General features: G+C 38.0%; 1 protein-coding gene across 1 annotated transcript; it reads right to left on the bottom strand.

Moving 5' to 3' along the window:
• Positions 1–185: 185 nt before the first annotated feature.
• On the bottom strand, positions 186–21,286 carry si:ch73-74h11.1 (desmoglein-2). The gene is made up of 14 exons (XM_052095235.1): positions 21,152–21,286; positions 19,504–19,611; positions 17,498–17,656; positions 15,621–15,759; positions 11,311–11,480; positions 10,659–10,793; positions 10,370–10,555; positions 9,555–10,261; positions 7,450–7,592; positions 5,997–6,218; positions 5,211–5,450; positions 4,961–5,079; positions 3,520–3,831; positions 186–2,835 (listed from the first exon to the last, which is right to left on the bottom strand). The coding sequence occupies exons 1-14, from the start codon at positions 21,206–21,208 to the stop codon at positions 2,107–2,109; spliced, it is 3,426 nt and encodes a 1,141-aa protein (XP_051951195.1). The 5' UTR covers positions 21,209–21,286; the 3' UTR covers positions 186–2,106.
• Between the last annotated feature and the right edge of the window lie 1,013 nt (positions 21,287–22,299).

Raw genomic sequence — 22,299 nt, 5'->3', positions numbered from 1 at the left:
AAATATATGACTGTATTAAAAAACTGCTGGTAAGGCAGGTTTTAGCAGGTGGGGTGAAAAGGGAAAATGTGATTTTTTAAAAAAGTTCCTGAGGGTTAACGAGAAAGCTGTCAAACTGACAGTATATGACAAACAGAGATGCTGGAGAACTTGAGTGTTAAAGTAATTTATTAAAGAGCATTGTCATTAGAAATCCCATGAATACAGGCAAAAGATATCACTAGATAATTGTCATAATTGTCAGTATTAGTAAAATTGCTTGCAAGTGTCAAAAGTTAAAATTTAAAGTTAATAAGAATTAAAAAAAAAAAATAGAAATTGAGAAAAAAAAATTGAATAATATTTAAAGAATTTAGATTATATTTTTTTTATTATTGTTTTTAATATAGCTTGTGTGGGCCTTTGCTTGGCCAGCAAAAGTGTAAAGATGATCCAAAACAATGGTGAGAAGGAGAGGGGGACAGAATCGGGTCAAAACATTAGTTGGATTCAAACAAGCAGTAGCTGCAATAGATAAAGCACCTGGGTTTTCAAGTTTTGCTGTTTTGATTCAAGCATTTGCTCTACTGTTGAAAGAGGTCACCTCCTGATTCTGTCTTTATGCCCTCTATATCTGTCTGTTCAGTGAGCTGGCTCGCTGTCTAATGCTTACATGGGCTGAAATGGAACCTCAGAAGAGACTAATTTGAAGTACTTTTCATAGACAGCAAAAGCAAATTGTGCTCCTCATGTGAACTAAATGATCATTCTGTCGGTCGCATGTAAAAAGGCAAACAAGCACAAAATAATAATCGCAAATGCAATACATTCATATATTAGATGAAATAATAAATGTTTTATTTGATGGAACTATTTCTTAATGATGCTTTTCTGCAATGAACAAAAATATACTTTTAAGTAATTTATAGTCAATATTTCCCTCTGCTCCATCCAACTTCTTGTTTTTGTTTTCGCTAAGCTTGTCGCAATCCATCGTAGCTAAACGATATCTTAGAAGGTGCTTTTTAAACTGAAATATCAAGAGCACACCTATGACACCATAAAAAGATGCCTTTGTAGACAGCTAACTACTTTTTTAGACATGGCCATTTACTTTGCTAAAATATATGCAGATGTTTTAGATCTATCCATTTCAACAAGCTGTATAGACAGGGTCCAAAATTAACTTGCCAAGCATCAAGTAAGAATAAATTGGCTTTGGTGAGTAAATAAAAACATGCCTTTTTAGGAATTGCAACATAATATAGCTTATTTAGCTCAAGGACACATTCAGTGTGAATGGCCTCTCAAACTCTCTGATATTAGCAACATGAGCATATTAAATCAAAGAGATATAAACAAGTTAATGTCAGTAACTGTTGCATATTATATAACAACTTTTACCATAGCAGAAAATGTATCATCAAAAGATTAGCTAGGACACTAATTTTCTTGTATTGTCGTAACTCCATGTGGTGACAAATTCCTAGAGATAAGCCACCAAAACTAAATTATATTCACAATGGTTCTTTTTTTGAAAGAGCATGTATAAAAAAACGACGACTTCTTTAGCTATATAAGGGAGTTTAACACACCCAGGTTTCTCCCAGAAATTGTGACTTATGTGGTCATGTAAACACATAGGCAGCGTTCTAACAGGTTTTTGAGGAGTGCGCATGTGTGTGAACAGACCGGATAACAAACCTCATAGAATGGCGCCAAAGTCAACAAAGTGGAAAGAATTGAACCTTTCTGGGAGTCCAGTGGGAAAAGAAAATACACTATAAACTATACCCATATATACACACCAATGTATATGCTACTTTCTCGCAATAAGCTGCTTTCTGGTGTCCATTTAAACGTAGTCACTGTTTCATGGCCAGTAAGGAATATTTAAAGTGAATAATTCACCATTCATCATTGGCAGATGAGGCAAAAGGTTCATTTTGGGCCCTACTAATCTACTGATACTAGTTTAGATGATACCATTTTTGTTTGCTTTTAGATCAGTCTACTCTACCTTAGTAACCATTGCCTCAGATGGTGGTGTCTTTTTATATTTTTTTCCCAGTTCTGTAGGGTCATGAAGCACCCTTTTTAGTCCACTGACCTCCCCTTGCATGATTTCTATGTGCTCATCTGGGTCTGCATTAACACTACACCCCTAGTCACTCCGATGGGAGATGAGACAGGGCTAAATCCTAGCTCAGATTCCTGTCCCTGCTCTGCTGTTTTCACCTGTACTAGCTGCTTAGGAGATACAAGGGTTCCATCGATCACATACATTGCCTGCTGTCCTCTGCTCAGAGTTGCCTGTGAAATGTTTTTGCCTTGGAGTACCAAACCTTCCGTTCCTGGGTTTCCATTTATTATGTATAAACCCTGTGTGGGACTTTCAGCTAGAAGAACCGTTCTTGGTTGTTGCTTCTCCATCAGATAGAATACAGGCTGCTGATGCCCAATAACGGTCTGACTTGCTTTGGCACTTGGAAGGGTGGCTGATTTGTGGACTGTCTCCTTAACTTCGGTAATGGAGCTTTGCTGTACCTGTTGTGGAAGTGGAGAGGTTTTGGTAACCTGGAGAGTGCTAGTTGTGACAGGGCTCTCACTTTTCAAGCTAGTTTCAACTAATTTGACATTTTGCTCAATTTTGGGATGTGGTGAGCAAGGTTTTAGAGGATGGCATATCTCTGCTAATGTAAGGAACTTTGAACCCAAGTTGTTCAGGAACTCCAGGTCTTCATCTGACTCGAGGCTGCAGCAGCTAAAAGAGCCAGCAGGGGTTCCTCGACCCTCATACTCATACACCAGAGGACCATCTTTCAGAGGAGGGTTGTCTGCGGCACAACTTGCTTTCTGCAATCACGAATATTAAATTGTTAGTTCCTTAATATCATATGGGTGCCCCACTATTCACAAATTCTACTCTGAGACATGTAGAGAAATGTTCATAGTAGTTTATATTTCTTTTCAAATTATTATTACATGAATTTACACCACATGGCTAATAGTATGTATACACCCACTTCTAATTAATGAATTTAGCTAGGCCATCTAATTTCAGTGAAGACAAATCGTAATGTCATGGCATACAGTGACATGCTAGAGAATGTGTTTCCAACTTCGTAGCAACAGTTTGGGGAGTTTTCTTTTCCAGCATGACATTGACCCTGCGCACAAAGCAAGGTCCATAAAAAAACTTGACTGGCCTGCACAAAGCCAGACCTGAACCCCACTGAACAACCTTTGGATTAATTGGAACACTGACTGCAAGTCAGGCCCCATTGCCCAACATCCGTGACTAGCCTCCCTAATGCTTGTGTCTCGATGAAAACAAATCCCTGTAGCCATGTTCAAAATTACAGTAGAAAGCCTTTCCAGAAGAGTGGAAGCTGTAATGAGGACTAAATTCCATTTCATGTTAATGGATTTGAAAGAAATGCATAACAAGCACTATCGGGTTATTTGGGGTATATTGGTGTGCACATACTTTTGGCCTTATGGTGTATGAAATGCTTTGCAACAAGGTATATTTCAAACCTGAGAGTAGTATTCATTCAGAAACTCATCAGCCAGTGCCATATCTTCATAAATGTCATTCTTTTCATTCCTTAGGGATGATAAGTAGTAATTGCTGCGCTGGTTGGCTACAAGGGTGTTTTGCCGGTACCAAAGCCTGCTGTCAGTTTCTGAAAACCCTCCAAGTATATCCTGGTTGAATGTTCTACTGTCATTTGCATCAATTGCATAAGCAGGCATCGAGCATACGTTGTTGGAATCCTTGCCATTCAGCAACAGTAGTCTGTTGTTTTGATCTGTTGTAGGAAGCGGACTGCTGAGAAGAGGAACCTCCTGCAGTGAGAGTACATACAAAATCAAGTTCATATTATAGCCACATGTTGTGAAGACAAAGTATTTTTGTGATGCTTGATTTATATAAAATATATATAAAAAAGAGAGTTATATAAATTGCATTCATGCTGACTCCTTGCATATCTTCATAGCATGTACAGTAGTTTGACTGACTGTCAGGCTCGATTCAAGCTCTAATATGTAAGATGGGCCATTGTATTCTCAGGATATGCCATAGCAGTGTATGTGTGGGTAAGGGGGTGGTTGTGCCAAGCTCATGATTGTTTGGACCAGAGCTATTATAAGGGATGAAACGGCCCTTAATACACATATGAATAGAAGAAATCGTACTGTTAAATATGGTGGCTGCAGTCACTGCTGTATAGTTAATGCAGTCAATTGCTTTTTGATAGAGGCATTGCAAAAGACTGATCTCACAGTGAATTTGGCAATGGACAATCAAAGTTTTTGCTGCTAAAATTGTCTGTGCTTATCAAAATTCGAAACACTGCTCCCAGTGTTGTTGATCAGTTTCAGGTGAAATGTCCAAAGAATGGTGCCAAAATCAAGTTGTAGTTTTAGTTGTAAATTATGTAATAAAGTCAACACAAATTCATATTTTATTAACTCTGCTCCCTTAACCCAAACCCTAAACCTAACCATCAATGGAATAAATTATTATTTTTTTTAATGCCCCCAGCATTGTTTATGTGAAATAGTTTACTTCCTCAGAACCCATGTCTCGGAGTGAATGCAAATACTTCCTGATACCTACAGGACCAGAACCCGTGTCTCAGAATGAATGTGATTACTTCCTGGTTTCTGTTGGACCAGAAATCACTGTGTGCACAACAGGCTATAATTAGCACCACAGGAAAAAGTGAACACATTTGATTTAGTAATATTAATTCGGCAGTTTACAGATACTGCTTGTCAGTAATTCGCCAGAATGGGGTCTATATCTGGGTACATGTACATTCAGAAGCAGAATATCAATTTTCAGTGTGATCATGTTGATGGCAACGGTCAATATGGCGGCTACAGGCATGGACGTTCTGTATTACAGTTAAAAGAGCCAATCACTTTTTTGCTAGAAACATCGCTGATTTGTTTACACAGATATTTTTACCTTGTTCTCCCCCTTTCCTTCAGTGTGATATGGGATGAGATATTCTTTAGCGCCAAAGGGTAAATCTGTGAACTCGACCACTGTCCCACACCGGCAGAAGATCAGGAGTAATGGTATCACTGCACATGGGGGACATAGAGTTTGTGTTACAAGTAAGTAGAGCTCTATCAAAGTTTTGTTGTAATGGCTTTATGTATGGATTACAAGCCATATCAATTTCTTGTTATTCATTCATCTGAATGTAACTCACTCAGGAGTAAACATGGGCCTATGAGGAATAATCCAAGAGCTGGTGCTCTGATTTTGAATGGAGAGCCATGCTGAGCTGCTAGCCTTGGCCCACAGGAGCCATGTTTCCTACAGCTGCAAACTTCTACTTCCAGCTTTTGGTTATCTGTACAGGTCAGACCCTGAACATCAGATATTTTCACTGACAGCTCATAGATGCCTGGCCACAGAGACTCCTGTGTATGAAAACTCACTGATGTTCCTACAAATAAGAGGGGAACACTTAGAGGTTTGGAGTAGTTTACTTACTCTAATTTGTGCAGCTTACCATAACTTTGCATGCCCAGTAACATTAAAATGGTGTAACCATTTTTTTTTAAGGAAAGTGGTTATTTGGATTAGTTCACCCAAAATATACTTAGTTGCTAATTTCCACACAATTACAATAAATGGGGACTAAAGCTTTCAAGCTGCAAAAGCACCATAAAGTGTATTGTAATAGTGGTCAGTATGACTTTTGTGTTATTTTCCAAGTCTTCTAAAGTCATGAGACAGCTTTCACCCAAAGGCCCCATTCATTTTAATTGCATAGTAAAGAGTGACCTATAATTATTTTGTGTTCCACTGAAGAAAGAAAGCAATTCATGTTTGGAATGAGTACATTATGAATTTTTAGGTGAACTTTTCCACATGTCAAGATTTTTTCACCACCTATGTACACTACATCCCTTATACTCCAGTGATTCTCATTAAATTAATGAAAGTGGTTATTTGTGTGTTTAAAGTAAACAACCCAGCTGTATTTTACCATTTATAGGTACCAGCTCCCATTTTCCCATAGTTTCCTCCTCTATTAATACAAACTGGTATGGGGCGCCATTAGGATGAACATCCTCATCGAAAGCTGTGACATTCACCACTTTAGTATCATCACAGACTTGTTGATAGGTGCTGGTCAGTGTGGGGCAGTGGTCATTGGAATCCTCCACATTCAATGCTAATGTCCCAGTAGCTGTCTTAACTGGCACATCTAAAAATGTAGAGAAATTAAGCAGATATTATGAAAAGGGAAAATTGACATATTCTCCATGTTGCATAAATAATAAATCAATCAAAAGAATATAAGACATTTTTTATGTCAAAATGTTGAACCTGTGACCCACAATTTACAAAAGCTTTTGTAACTTAGAAGAAGAATTAGCTAAGTGACCAGACCATTTCAAAATTGTGACTATTCAAATGAAAAAATGCTAAATCTAATCTAAAAATCATTGTTTAAATATCTGAATATTGTAAAAATAATTCAAATGAGAATATTTAGAATTATATACTTCAGGGTTATTTTCAGAAAATTATTTAGAGAAAATATACCCCCACACCATCGTACCTGCACATTCCAAAAAATTATGTTTTAGAAAGTAGTTCTCTAGAAACAGGTTCTCTCGGCTTTCTTTGAATGTAAATATTTAGCCTTCTGACAAGGTTAGACTTCATATTCTTTGCAATGGTGTCAGATGTTTTTATTTTTTATCCCCTTTTCTCCCCAATTTGGAATGCCCAATTCCCACCACTTAGTAGGTCCTCATTGTGGTTGAGGACAAGTCACAGTTGCCTCCGCTTCTGAGACCATCAGTTCGCACATCTTATCACGTGGCTTGTTGTGCATGACACCGCAGAGACTTGTAGAGTCTCTGACATGTGGAGGCTCACGGTACTCTCTGCGATCCAAGAACAACTTATCGCACAACTATCGTGACCACATGGAGGCTACCCCATGTGACTCTACCCACCCTAGCAACTGGGCCAATTTGGTTGCTTAGGAGATCTGGCTGGAGACACTCAGCACACCCTGGATTTGAACTTGCAACTCCAGGGGTGGTAGTCAGTGTCAATTCTCGCTGAGCTACCCAGGCGCCCTGCAATTGTGTCGGTTTTAAAAGAATATTCCAGGTTCAATACCTGTTAAGATCAATTGACTGCTTTTGTGGCATAATGCTGATTACCATAAACAAAACTAAAAAAGATAGCCTGCAGTACATACCTAAAGTTTTTGCCAGAAAGTCGAAATTAATTTTTGTGTTAATTAACCTTATGCCACAAATGCTGTGGATTGAGCTAAATTTAAACTAGATTTTTCCTTTAAGGTGCTAAACACTTTCTGCACCTCAAAAGACCAAATACTAGCATGTAGTGAAATACTTAGAATTACTAAGTAATTCTGTCATTAGATGTCATTAATAACTGATAAACAAAAGTCTTGCCTTGAGTCATGCAGATAATCTTTGCAATGTAAGTTCCATTGACCAGAAACTTCGATTCTCTATCAGGAACCTTTGCCAGTTTAATCTCTGCTTTCTCCTCATCGATGGTAATCCAGTTATCAGGGTCATGACCTTTAGCATACCTGGGTGTTTCATACATGATTTAAACAATGACAAAAAATTATGATCAAATGACCAAAATGTATTAATTTAATGCCCCAATGGAAACAATGTCAGGCAATGATCTAATTGCATTACATGATATGTGCATAAATAATTGACATGAACAGTAATTTAAACGGGTCATGAAATGCTCTTTTTTTTTTAGTTTTAGTATCTTCCCTGAGTTCCACTGATAATGTAAGTAAAACAATTTTTCCCCCATTAAAACATAATTTAGGAATATATGATAATTTTCCACCCTGTCATATGGGTCTTTTCCACTGCACGGTACAACTCTACTCGACTTACTCGCATTTTGGGGTTTTCCACTGTGGATAGTAGCTGTTGGCCACACACGGCTACCACTGAACCTACCAAGTAAAACAAACTTAAAAGTGACTACAGAAACATCAAGGAAACGTGGAAGTGGTTCGACCAAATGGACGCAATCTAAACCAGCGAGCAATGGGAGGGAGAGTGCCCTGGACTGGTTTTGATCCATGATGGAGGGTGGTATGTTTTGTTATGTTAACTCTATACTCTGTGTGACAGCTTCACTTTATTTAGTTGACCAGCTACTGGAAGCTTGCTTCTAAAACAACCAGGTCAATTTAAGTGTTACACTTGTGTAAAATTACCACGCAACAACTCCTTTATGCTGCACAATGAGCTAGTAGCTAAAAGCTAGCGGTCATGTTATTGTTTTGGTCAGTCTGTGTCATGTTTAAGATGATGTCATGGCAGTAGAGGCGGCGCATATATGACGATCAGCCTATAATCCCATCCACGTTGAGGTGGCACTATACTGCAGTGGAAATGCAAGCTCGGAAAAGTAAAACGAGTAGAGTTGAGGCAAGTCGAACAGAGCCATCTGTCTGAAAGGCTCAGTTTTGGCCTAAGCACCTCATTAAAGCTTCAACGTAAACAGCCACTGTTATGATTGGCTGACATTGTGTAGCAAATACATCCATATTTGAAACTCTATCGGAAGAGAATGAACAAGCCCCTCAACATTTTAAAACTAAATTTCAGGGTTTACACACATCGCACATCCAACACATTGTATCTGAATATGCACAACTGTTAATTAACTCTCAGGACCATAAATTATAAACAGTCATGACATTTGAAATATTCATGTGTTTTTGATTGGGTTCAAGTGTTTTTAACTGCCTTATCCTTCAAAAACAGTTCCTTTGCAAAGTTTGAATCGTATTATGACTGGTTCACAAAAAATCCACCCTGATATAAGCCGAATAAAACACACATACATAATCCAAAGCATGGAGTATAGGCACACACACACACACACACACACACACACACACACACACACACACACACACACACACACACACACACATCCAGTGCTTGTTTACATACACCAACAATTAAAAATTGCATAAATGGGCAAAAGAACAGGTTGTTGAGCTATTTTTAATAACAATGGTAGATACATGACAGTGGTCAAAGATGTCTGTCTAGTGCATGTTTATTTACAAAAATAATTAAAAATAATCCAGATGGGTCCCCTTTGGTGTTCAGGAATAGTTAGGCCACGCTAGGCCTGCCTGCCTTGCTCTCTCTTAGTTTATGAACTGAAGCACCAGTGGATGGGGTCAAGGATTTAATGACGTAAAGTAGGCATAGATGTTCTTTCACTGAAGAGGTGGTCATGAATTAATGGGCCCTCGTAGAGAAGTCGCTTAAGTTGAGAACGATGTATTTTAGCTGCTTGGTTTCAACAAATGCTTTTATAGCATTGGTGATTAAGTTTTGAATTCTAAAATATAGTCTATTTTATAGTAGAATGACATCTTATATGTCAGAATATCAAGGAAAATGTTATTCCTCATGACATGACTCCTTTAAATAAGATTAGCGGTATAATTTGTGATACACTTCATTATTGCCTTGGTATGTTTATTGGTATTAAAGCTCACCTTACATTTTCAGCTGGTTCTCCAGTATCACCATCCAAAGCAGCAAATGTGCCAAGCACTTTGGGAATTTCTGCATTATCAGGATCCTCTGACACAGGGAAGTCTTTCACAGAAGGTGAGAAGATAGGACCATCAGGTAAGTTGTTAACACTGATCCTTACTGGGTAACCTTTCCCACTTTGTTTTTTATCTGGGTCAGATCCAGAAGGTTTGGAGCCAGGTTTTGTTCCTGGTTTTGTCCCAGGTTTGACACCAGGTGAGGGGCCAGGCTTGGTTCCAGGTTTAGTTTCAGGGTTTGGTTTAAGCCCAATATCAGGTTTAGCCCCACCACCTGCATCTAGTCCAACATCCATTCCAGCATCCAAATACACTCCAGCTCCCAGATCTACTCCAGCACCCAGATCCACTCCAGCGCCCAGATCCACTCCAGCGCCCAGATCCAATCCAGCACCCAAATCCAATCCAGCATCCACTCCAAGATCCACTCCAACTCCTAAACCTACTCCCACACCTAACCCTACCCCAACCCCCACCCCTGCCCCAAGTCCAACCCCAGCCCCAGCCCCTGCCCCTATACCTGCTCCAGCCCCTAGTCCATCATTGTCCAGACCAACATCTAGTTCCAAAGAACTTTGATTTATAAAAGGAGCTACATTTGATATAACCAAGCTGAGGTCCAATGCTTTTACCTTTTCAAAATCAACAGGCTTTGGACAGTAAGCAAAGGTTAAGGAAAAAAGAAAAAAGGATTACATAATGTAGCTTATTTTAACAGGAGATGCACGATAAGTGTAAGTAAATTCAAATGCATTTACCTTGACAAGTTTTAGAATTCCTTCATTCCTTTTCGGGTCAGTTTCAATGGTGAAGAGACCATCTTCATTTCCTTTTTGAATATTAAAAACCGCCAGCCAGTTATCAGTGAATTCCAGGTCCTTATCTTGCGCTTTTATTCTCATCACGACCACATCAACCACACCTTCATCAACACTGCCTGAATACTGACAGAAGAAAGACAAAAACCTATAATAAACATGATGTGTCATGAAAATGTTTTATATAAAAAAAATATTTGTTGATTTGACAATCAACGTTTCATCTTACCTCCTCCTTCTCAAGACTGGGGACATTGTCATTTATGTCCAAAATGTGAATTTGAACTGTGCCTGTCCCTGTGTTTCCAGATGGGGCTCCATTCATATCAACCCCCTGAACTATTAAAGTATATGTGTCATGTCTCTGTGAAAGAAAATATTACCAAAATCTGAATTTTAATGCTCAGTGTTACATTTTGCTGTTGTGTTATTATTGTTAACTAAAACTAAAATTAAAACTAATTAATTTCAATAAATGAAATAAAAATAGATATATTAAGACGATTGGAAAAATGGCAAACCAAATTTAATTTTCATGACCCAAACTAACTAAAATATACACACCACCAGTTTTTGATAGATATAATTTTAAGCCTTTACAGTTTGTCTTTATTTAAGCATGAATACCTAACTGATATCATTTAACACATTAAATTTGACAGACCAAAAACTTTAACAATTAAAATTAAACTAAAAAGTAAATGCACTGAAAAACTTTAAACTGACACTAGAAAACAAAATTTAACCATCGTGTAGTAGGAACAAAAGAAAATGAATTGAAAGGAAAATTTTAATTAAATAAAAGCTCAGAACTTCAGTTACCGTGGTTGTGATACTTGATATTGTTAATATTTTGTAGTGTCAGATTTAATTTCAGTTACCTCTCGATCCAGGGTTTTTTCCTTTACATAGACCATCCCAGTATCTCTATCTATGGAGAACATATGCCCAGATTCCATTGGTGTTTGTTTTACTATACTGTATGCTATTTTGGAATTGATAGTGCCTTCCTCGTCTGCGTCAGTAGCTTTTATCTGTATGACAGGTGTTCCTGTTGATTCATAAGAAACATTTTGTTGAATGTAGATAGAAAAATTAGTAATTTTTATCAAGTATAAAGAGTATGACATTGGCAATAGCACAAGTCCACATTAACCCAATGGCAAAATGGGCTACAACCTCAAGGCTTAATCACTAGGGGGCTGTGAATAGGAATTCAAATTATTTATGTAAAATGTGATTTATGTTTTTACATTTTTGTATGTGTCAGCTATGTTTCCATTTTGAAATGTTTGTAATTACAGAAGTTGATCTCCTCTTGTGGATATTTTCTCACATCAGTGCACATTAGGCTTTTACACTGAAAATGAATTAATGAGGAATGTGTTAGCCCCGAGCCAGGGCTGTCTTTGGGGAAGAGGGGGGCCCACTAAGGTACTCTATGGCAGTGTTGCTCAACTGGTGGGTCGCAGGACTGTTCGGATAGGGTCGCGGACAGCAGGGAAAGAACAGTATGACTTAATCTGAAATTTTACCGGGGCTTTAAATGTGCTTAGTATGCTTCTCATATGCAATGCCATATTTTCACGGTGCAATTGAAGCCTGGTTTGAGTACAGAACCACTCGCACTGATAATCTGCTCTGCTCTAAACCTATGAATTTCTGGAGCATGCACAAATCAACCGGTTTCCCTCAATGTCACAGCGCAGATCACAAAACCAATGAGACTCATTTGAATTCTAGTGAGAAATTTCTAGTTTAAATGGCTATAGAGGAAGTCAAGCCTCTCAAAGGGTAGCCAGCCCTGACATACTAGACAGCACTGAAGAGGAAAAGATATAAAATTATGCCATGCACAAAAACAAAGGTTTATACAAATTGCACGTTATCATCTTTACTAATCTATTGGGTAGAATCTCTTAGACCTTCCTTTATTCCAACTGTGGCAGTTGTAGTTCAAGTTTTTTAATATGTATAGGCAACTATTTTTTCATAAAAAGGAATATAATGTAATATTATAATTGTTAGAAAGACTGGCTACACTGACCTAACGACGGTAATGAGGAGCCATCCATGGACTTACTTGTGCTTATATGGCATTGCACTGTAAATATAAGGGCAAGTACATAAAGACTTTAAAGTCTGGACCTCCAAGACATTATCAACAAAAAAACTATGCAAGATAAAATAAAATGTGTCCCAGGCTACATTAAATACAGGCTACTGTTTACTTTGGTGAGTCACCACTAGATTCCCAATGTTAAATATGGGTCCTGAAGCAAAACCAGTTGAGGACCATTGCTCTATGGTGTTGCCTAGTGTTTCTCAACCAGGGGGTCTGCAGACTCTTAGCAGTCCATGGTGTATTTTCAGTTGATCTGATAATTTAAAAAGATATTTGACTGAAAATAGAAATATTAATGTTAAAAGTCAGCTTTATGTATTTTGATATACAAAGGTATCTTGTTGGTTGCCAATAAGACTACCTCACTTGCATATGCATCAATTCAGTTCATTTGCACATTGATATTTTTCATCTGACTTTAATATGGACAGCTAATAGAGTTTTGACTGATATTCAAATTATAAAAATTATACTGTTAGTTTAAAATGTATTTAATGAAAAAAACAATTATAATTTCATAAGTAGGCCTACTAAGGCTACATTCAGGGCCGTAGCATTCAATATAACTTTAGAGTTTCCTGTACATTATAAGAGTTTGAAGCCACAAACTGTTCTATATCTGCATGACAGTAAATAGTTTACAGCCGCAAAAATGACATAAAAATTCACTCAATGTGAAGGCGGGTGTGTGATTGAGCCCCGATCTGTGGAGAGTAAAGTCTGGGAAAGCTGAGTGGTTAAAGATTTACTGTGCTAACAATAGTTTGTATTCTCAGGGAGCAGTAACCAGGAGATAAAAGGGGAGGAGACAGCAGCAGAGGAAAGAGAAAGCCAATCTTCAAACTGTGTGTGTGTGTGTGTGTGTGTGTGTGTGTGTGTGTGTGTGTGTGTGTGTGTGTGTGTGTGTGTGTGTGTGTGTGTGTGTGTGATTTTGGAATGTTCAGCTGAACAGTGAGGATACTGTGTTAATAATGTGTTATTTTGAACGGAGTACACCATCTCCTGGTACCTCATTCTCTGGAACTAAGGGATTTGCTTCAGTGGTGCCGAAACCCGGGAACAAGGAATATCAGTCAGCAGAGATTGTCAAAGCCCTTGCTGGCATCCACCAGATCCTCCTGCAGCTGCGGTTACCTTGATGCAAGACCAGGCGGAGGACCGACAGGTGATCCGGAGCTTGCTGCCACAGTGGGGTACTCCAGCCATGACCCCAACCATGCCTGCTGTGGCTCAGATCATGCTGGTGAAAATGGGATCACAGGACAACCCCAAAGCCTTCATAGAACTTTTCGAGCATGCTGCAGAGGGATTGGGGCGGTCCCATACACAATGGGAGGTCCATCTGTTGCCACTGTTTTCAGGGGAGGCTCAGCTTGTGGCACAACAGCTACCTGACTTGAGTCTGCTGGAGTACTCTGACCTGAAATTGCCATCCTGCAAGGGGTTGGCCATAACCCCGAACGGCACCATCAGCGCTTCCATATACCAGTGAGTATATGGTAATGGGGTGCATATCAAGCCTTGGTGGATTTGGGTTGAAATTTGATTTTGATTCACCAAAGCTTGGTTCAAGGTGAGGCTTTGGGTGAAGGTAAGGTGTGTGCTTGGGGATATACATGAATACCCTTTAGTACATGCTATTGTTCAATTCAAGGGACAAAAACAAAGAATAGAGGCAGCAGTTAGTCGACGCCTCACCCATCGACTAATTTTGGGTACGAATTGGCCAGCTTTTCAGACATTATTAAGGGGAATGTGTGCAGATGTATCCTGCAATAGGGTAATCCGGTTTGGGATTTATGCAGTACTGGCTGGGGAGGCGTTGCCTGAGCCGTCGAGTTGGGATCCCGAAAGAGATCCTAATTGTCAGGTCACTTTGTTTATGTCACATACATACACTCCACAAAATTTATTAACTTCAGGGGATTCAGTCGATCTGCACAAGTGTTTACCATCCTCAGACAGATGGCCTGGTCGAGTGATTTAATCGGACCCTTAAAAATATAGTTCGGAAGTTCGTACATGAAGACGTGCAAAATGGCTTGAACCCCTGTTTTTTGCAACTAACACAGGAGTATTTGCTCCAGACCCAGGAATGGTAGTCCCAGCTGTATAACAGGGACACTCAGCTATGGGAATTCTCACAGGGAGATAAGGTCCTCTTGTTATTACCCACATGAGGTAAAATGAACAGATAGATGCGGAGCATGGTAAATTTATCACCTTAATCTCTTAAAAACAGGGAGAGAGGTGGTACCCATGGCTTTGGCTACGGTCATCCCAGAGAGGGCGGGGGTGGAATCAAAAACCACCCATCAAACCACCCCAGTTCCCTGTGGAGACCACCTCTCACCGTCCCAAGTCAACGAGGTTGCCAGGTTGCAAAAGGAGTTTTCCGATGTGTTTTTGTCTCTACCCGGTCGTATGAACCTCATAGAACACCACACACTGAGACGACTCCATGTGTGGTGGTATGTTCCCACCCCTATCAGCTTTCCGAACACAAGAAAAAAGTGTTGAAGAAAAAATAAATCTGTTTTTTAGTGAAAAATGTTTGTTGCACGTTCATGATTGCTAAGAGAGAAGTTTGTTTACACTGGATTGCGAGAACTTGCATCGTTTAGCGCTAAAAACAGCACAAGTTCTCACTTGAACACGTGAGCTACTGTAAGTTAAGCTCTCATAGATTTCATTAATGTGCAGTGGACATCAGGATTTTCTCTAAAAAATGACTTACTCTTCAGGTTATTTCAGACCAATCGTATGCCTTCAGAAAACAATGGAATGTGACACATGAGCTGCATGAACCTCTTTTATGATACTTCTGGGTGCTGGGGGCCACTATCTCTATCAATTATTAACTTTTGTGTTCCACATAAGGAAGAAAGACAAATGAGTTTGGAAAGACATGATGAGGGTGAACGTTTTTTACAAAATGTTTAAAAAAGTTGGGATAGGTCATTTCAACAATTCCAAAGTCTTTAAAGAATTACTGAAGCATGTCAACAGACACTGTCTAGTTAAAGGTTATCACAAAATTTAAAGTGAATGGTTTATTTTACACACCGATCTTGCTGCTTTCCTTCACAGCTCCGTTTTGTAATCTGAATTTTGGTGGGTTATCATTCTGATCATCAACTTTAATCTTCAGATCAATTTTTTCCTCTGCGATTGATCCATTGTGGTATCTTGCTATTCCAGTCAGCTAAAAAAAGAGAACGATATAAAAGCTGTTTGTATCACATTCTCATAATTCAGTCATTGTATCAAACATAATACACTTACCTAAAGGATTATTAGGAACACCTGTTCAATTTCTCATTAATGCAATTATCTAATCAACCAATCACATGGCAGTTGCTTCAATGCATTTAGGGGTGTGGTCCTGGTCAAGACAATCTCCTGAACTCCAAACTGAATGTCAGAATGGGAAAGAAAGGTGATTTAAGCAATTTTGAGCGTGGCATGGTTGTTGGTGCCAGACGGGCCGGTCTGAGTATTTCACAATCTGCTCAGTTACTGGGATTTTCACGCACAACCATTTCTAGGGTTTACAAAGAATGGTGTGAAAAGGGAAAAACATCCAGTATGCGGCAGTCCTGTGGGCGAAAATGCCTTGTTGATGCTAGAGGTCAGAGGAGAACGGGCCGACTGATTCAAGCTGATAGAAGTAACCACTCGTTACAACCGAGGTATGCAGCAAAGCATTTGTGGAGCCACAACACGCACAACCTTGAGGCGGATGGCTACAACAGCAGAAGACCCCACCGGGTACCACTCATCTCCACTACAAATAGGAAAAAGAGGCTACAATTTGCAAGAGCTCACCAAAATTGGACAGTTGAAGACTGGAAAAATGTTGCCTGGTCTGATGAGTCTCGATTTCTGTTGAGACATTCAGATGGTAGAGTCAGAATTTGGCGTAAATATGATCCATGTAAATGAGAACATGGATCCATCATGCCTTGTTACCACTGTGCAGGCTGGTGGTGGTGGTGTAATGGTGTGGGGGATGTTTTCTTGGCACACTTTAGGCCCCTTAGTGCCATCGTTTAAATGCCACGGCCTACCTGAGCATTGTTTCCGACCATGTCCATCCCTTTATGGCCACCATGTACCCATCCTCTGATGGCTACTTCCAGCAGGATAATGCACCATGTCACAAAGCTCGAATCATTTCAAATTGGTTTCTTGAACATGAAAATGAGTTCACTGTACTAAAATGGCCCCCACAGTCACCAGATCTCAACCCAATAGAGCATCTTTGGGATGTGGTGGAACGGGAGCTTCGTGCCCTGGATGTGCATCCCACAAATCTCCATCAACTGCAAGATGCTATCCTATCAATATGGGCCAACATTTCTAAAGAATGCTTTCAGCACCTTGTTGAATCAATGCCACGTAGAATTAAAGCAGTTCTGAAGGTGAAAGGGGGTCAAACACAGTATTAGTATGGTGTTCCTAATAATCCTTTAGGTGAGTGTATAATTCCTTGTCTAAAATGATGAGTGTGGTATCTTCTTTGGGGCTGGAAATTGAAGTTACATAGGCATTCAGACATTTCAAGAGGGCAATTAATGTGTATCCATCATGAGAATTCGTCACAATACTACGAGGTATTATACTTATAACTTATACATCAAGCCATATGCTTCACGAACCTGCTTTGGAACCCTGAAGTGTTGCTTTCTTCTATATAACAAATCAGGCCTTTTAACATTAATATGTTTATGCTCTGGGATGGGTAAGGTGTTACATTCTATGCTTAAGTTCAGGGATGGGGTTTTGTTTAGCAGTTAGAACAGTTTTAACACAGAACAAACGCCACATCGGGAACTACAAGACATGAGGATGAGCATCTCTCATTAGTAGGTATGTAACTCGTATGATTTCATACAGTACTATTGTGACAAGTCTCATAAGATCGGGGTGGTGTAACTCACATTGTATAAGGCTGTTTTCTCTCTGTCTAGCAAGCCAGTAATTTTAACAAAGCCCGTCTCAGGATTGATAACAAACAAATTATAGGGTGCCTTGTCAGCACCATGACCTGACAGTCCATATTCCACCATCTGTCTGTGAAGATCTTTATCAGATCGGATCTAGAAAATAGCAAAATGATGTTAAGAATACACGTGAATATCTTTATATATTACAGTCTATCCTCCTGTGACCCAGCCATTCACTTTTGTTCAACTTTTGTCAATTTAAAGAAGGCAGGCAAAAAAGCAGGGAAGAATCAGTAGCCAGAACTGATTTATTGCTTGGCATGCATCTCTGACTCTTTGACTACACTGTAAAAAAAATAAAAAATCTTTTCAATTTACAGTAAAATACCTGCAGCTGTGGTTGCCAGAAATTGACCTTAAAAAAGTTACCATGTTTCAGGCTTTATGCAATGCAATTATGATGCCTGTTTATTTTATGGTTTAGTGCCGTTTAAATAATTAAATAATATTAACTTGATATACTTACTTTCTGGAACTATGACAGTCTGATTTTCACTTTAAAAGAATTGTTAATAATTATAGTAACTTCAAATGGCCTCATGGTGACTTAATAATAACACATCATAAACTAGGCTTGACTGGAGCGTGCAGAGCAGATTACACTAAACAATGCTGCACAGACCACAAAAGCTGAATTAAACTGATCATTTGATGCACAATGGAGAATGTCAAACATCTCATAAGGCCAGACAGCCATGATATTCTAAACAGCACTGATGAGGAATAGACTAAATATAATATATGCCATTACTGTAGCAACACTATTTTTAATAAATGGTATGATTTGACAGAAATGTTATAGATTCATTAAAACTATAAAAGGGGAAGGAGAACTATTATAACAAAGGCATAACCAAATGCTATAGTTTGTTTTAAAGAGACCATAGTGACATTGATCTAATCTATGACGATACATCTACAGTCTTACCTAACCGAATTGTTTTTTTTTTTTTTTAGAAAGGAATAAAGTTATATCAAGGGCTTTCAATGAATTATTGACCAAGCTTTCAGTTTTCCTCCTGTATAAAAGTCTGTTGTATTCTAATGCTCTCTGATCTTAGGGGAAAAATATGTTTTTGTGATATACCACAAAAGATATACCAATAAATGTTTTACATCAGCATTTCAAAAAATAAAAAGACAAAATTTCCATCAAAAGCGCAGTCTCAACTAAATGAATTGATCAAACATTATACTATGTTAAAGCATAAATTATATTTTAATGAACAATTCAAACTTTAGTTTGTTTTTAAGTGTCTCTTATTGAATGTGCAATCACGTTTATGTTTACATTTATTAATGGGAATTTGTATGAAAAAAATTCAATAAACACGTTACAGGTTGAGTTAAGATAGGATACCCAGATTGCAAAGTTTTCAGATGGCCCAAAACTCCTAACGGCACCCCCGCTTGAGTTACTACATATTTCTGAAAAGGATTACAACATACTAAGGTTCCTGAATGGAGCAGTAGTATTAGCAGAAGTGCAAGAAATACACACGTGCAGAAAACCTTGTTTTTGGGCCAGTACTTAATTCTTACAAGATAATTAAATTAATCATAAAACTAAAAAACATAAACAAACGTACATGTTTTTTTCAGCTGGGTCTCAGGAGGATTTATTGTGCAGTTTGTAGGACAGCTTATGTAACAGGTGAAAATGTGAGGAGCTTCAGGATCAGTAGATCTTTAAGAACCAGTAGATCAAGTTGTCATCTCAAGTTTATGAGATGACAACAGTAACAGCAAAAGTTTTGACCACCCAGTGCAAGCATCAGCAAAACATGTCTTTGGACTGTGTATAGTTTTTAGCCAATGAATAAATAATAATAAAATAAATAATTATATATTTAATAAAAATGTATATAAATAATTATAGTATCACAAAAAAAAAAAAAAAAAAAAAAAAAATGGAGACAATGGAGACTTAAAATTCTTACTTTTGCCACATGCTCCTCTTTCCTGTAGTCAACATTCTCAAACAGTCTTGTTGGTGGAAGAATCCACTCTCGTTTCCTTCGACTAGATCTGCCACGGGTTCTCGATGCCTAAACAATTACATTTTCTTTACATTTACAACACTACAGTTGCACACGTGTAATGCTTTGACCATGACATTGCTTATATTTATATAAGATTATCTTAAATTTATATTATGTTAGTATACTTCATTTCCCATTTATATTTTGACCTTTGTTTAAAATGAATCTATATTTTAATAATATGTGAATTTATCTGTAGTGAACAAAAATCTACATATATAGTATATTGACAAAATCAAAATACAGATAAAAAAATTGAAACAGCTGAGAAAATGTATTAAATAAATGGTAACTACTTAAAACATACTGTAAAATAGATGTAAAGATTTGGGGAATTTATATTGATTATTTATAATATACATATGAAGATTTTCTCTTGTCAGTCAATGTTATGTACAATGTCATCTGTTTATGGTTGGTAACTGTTTATGGAGTGCTGAAGCTTACAGCAATTTACAGAGATTCTTATGTAAGTGTTGCGTCCTTTGAAAGCAGTTTTTCTTATTCTTGTACATACTACCACTCTATAACTGTAAATTATTTTGTGAAGTCTTTATGATCTGTGTGAAACTACACCAGGTGTGTACATAATATTTGTTCATAGGAATGATCAGAATTGAAGACAGTTGAAAATAATTTCTTCGTAAAGCATTTACAGTATGTGTCTAAATCAAAATTGCCCTTTCGATTAACCAACCCTATCACCCTTATTAATGAAGGTCCAAATTGAATATAAAAAAGTGTAATTCTTTTTTTATAATGCACTTTGTTATAATAATCTTTAAAATAATATGTTAAATTTGCCATTTCAAATACATGTATTTGTATTGACTGATTCAATTAGATGTATGTGTATATTAGAGATTATTCAGTGCACATTATTATGCAAACTGGTTCAATGCTTAGTATTCTTTCAAATTAATTTAGCCTAAGGAGCTAATGCAAATTGTCTAAATTTGTTTCTGAATCGTGAGCTGTACTACATTGTTCCAAGTATGTGCGAAGGTTAGAACAAAGTTTTCATATGTCATCTGTGAGAACCTGCTACTATAGCACAGAGCACAAGTTTAAACTTGAGACCATGTTACCCAAAGGTGTTTTTCAGTATTAATAGTGACAAATGGCAGATACTTCTTGCTGCCAAAGCTTAAGATAACAAGAGGCCACATCAATTAGTCTTTGATTATTATGAAACTCACTTTGTTTTGGGGTAATTTCTTGATTGATTAGATTAGGATTTTCCAATATAAACATACTATTGCATCTTTGTAGAAATGATCAGACCCAATTTATCAATTGAACACTGCATAATCTGATGTATAAAAGTTTTGAAAAAGGTCAAAGTGGTTTTGGTGAAGAATAACATTTTTACATCAAGAGCAGCACTCATGTAAAAAAATAAATGTGCTCTATCATTACCTGTTGTCATTATATTGCTATACTCTTAATTATATAGCATAGAGACACTACATTTGTGAACTAAACTAAACTGAAACTTTAATCAAAAATTTTGGTCAAAAACACTTGATGGTTCAGTGTCACTTACCACAATCCTGCACAGCAGCAGGACCAAACATATTCTTCTAAGCCAAACAGGAGACATGATTTTTCTGAAGTAAGCGGCCAGTCACTGGCTCTCTATATTCTCCTGTCCTTCTTCTTCGTCTCTCATTCCTGACCTGTTGATCAGACTTGTGCTTGTGTAGAGGGTTTGAGAAGAGTGTGGGCAGAGGGGGCTAGATTCCTGATTTCCTCCCTTTTTTGGGTGGGGCATCTGAACCAGCACTTTCTCTTGAACACACCCAGCATTGAGAATTTTTGCCACAGTAGAGGAGCCCCCTACTAATAATTTCTATCACTCACTCCCTCGCTCACTCGCTCACGCACTCACTCACTCACTCACTGTTCACCCTCTGTTTAAAGTGTGTGCACTAAATTCATCCCGTTTCAATATGTAAAAAGGAAACTAATCCAAACCTAATGTTAACCAGAGTTGACCTGAAAAACTCCTAACTGTGTTAAGTGTATTGTGCTTTTTAATTTTGTGCATGGACATGTTTTTCCCCTTCCCCTATGTTTACTCCTTTTTTACCAAGTTTTGAATGCAAGGAAGGGTTAGCTTGTGAATGTTTCACTACCCTGGCTGGCTAGTGGCTTTGCTCTTAATGTTTTTGCTCTTAATGTTTAATGTTAAGCATTTCTTCCTCTTTCCATTTTTCAAGGTGAAGAGGGAGTTCGTTTTCATAATTTTTCACTGCACTTTTGGCTAGTGAGTATTGTTCTAGTTTGTGTGAATCAGTAGCACAGCCTTATGGTATACGATTCCCATAGCATCAGCTACTGACAGTGTTAAGAGACCAACTTGAAAGGGAAAGTCTCAGTTACGCATATATCATAGGAAGGAGATTCTGAATAACTTTGCCACGCTACTGATTTTTCACCGTCAAGGGACTGAGAGATGGCTTCTCCTTTCAGTCAAAATAGTCCAACAAAATGATGCTGTGCTTCGGTTTATATGCCAGCGATGATGCATGCAGAAATAGGATGAACTGCCATCTGCCAATAGATTGACTTGTTTCCATATAGGCTTCAGAAATTGTCACTCCTATACATAGATATCACAAAGGGTCCGTTATCCAAGACAACTGATAAATCAGACAAAGAAAAAAGTGCACCTTTAATGTTCAGCTGTTC

Source organism: Xyrauchen texanus, chromosome 28 (assembly GCF_025860055.1).
Source record: "Xyrauchen texanus isolate HMW12.3.18 chromosome 28, RBS_HiC_50CHRs, whole genome shotgun sequence".
Taxonomy (NCBI): Eukaryota; Metazoa; Chordata; class Actinopteri; order Cypriniformes; family Catostomidae; genus Xyrauchen; species Xyrauchen texanus.
This window is presented reverse-complemented; position numbering and strand designations above follow the sequence as displayed.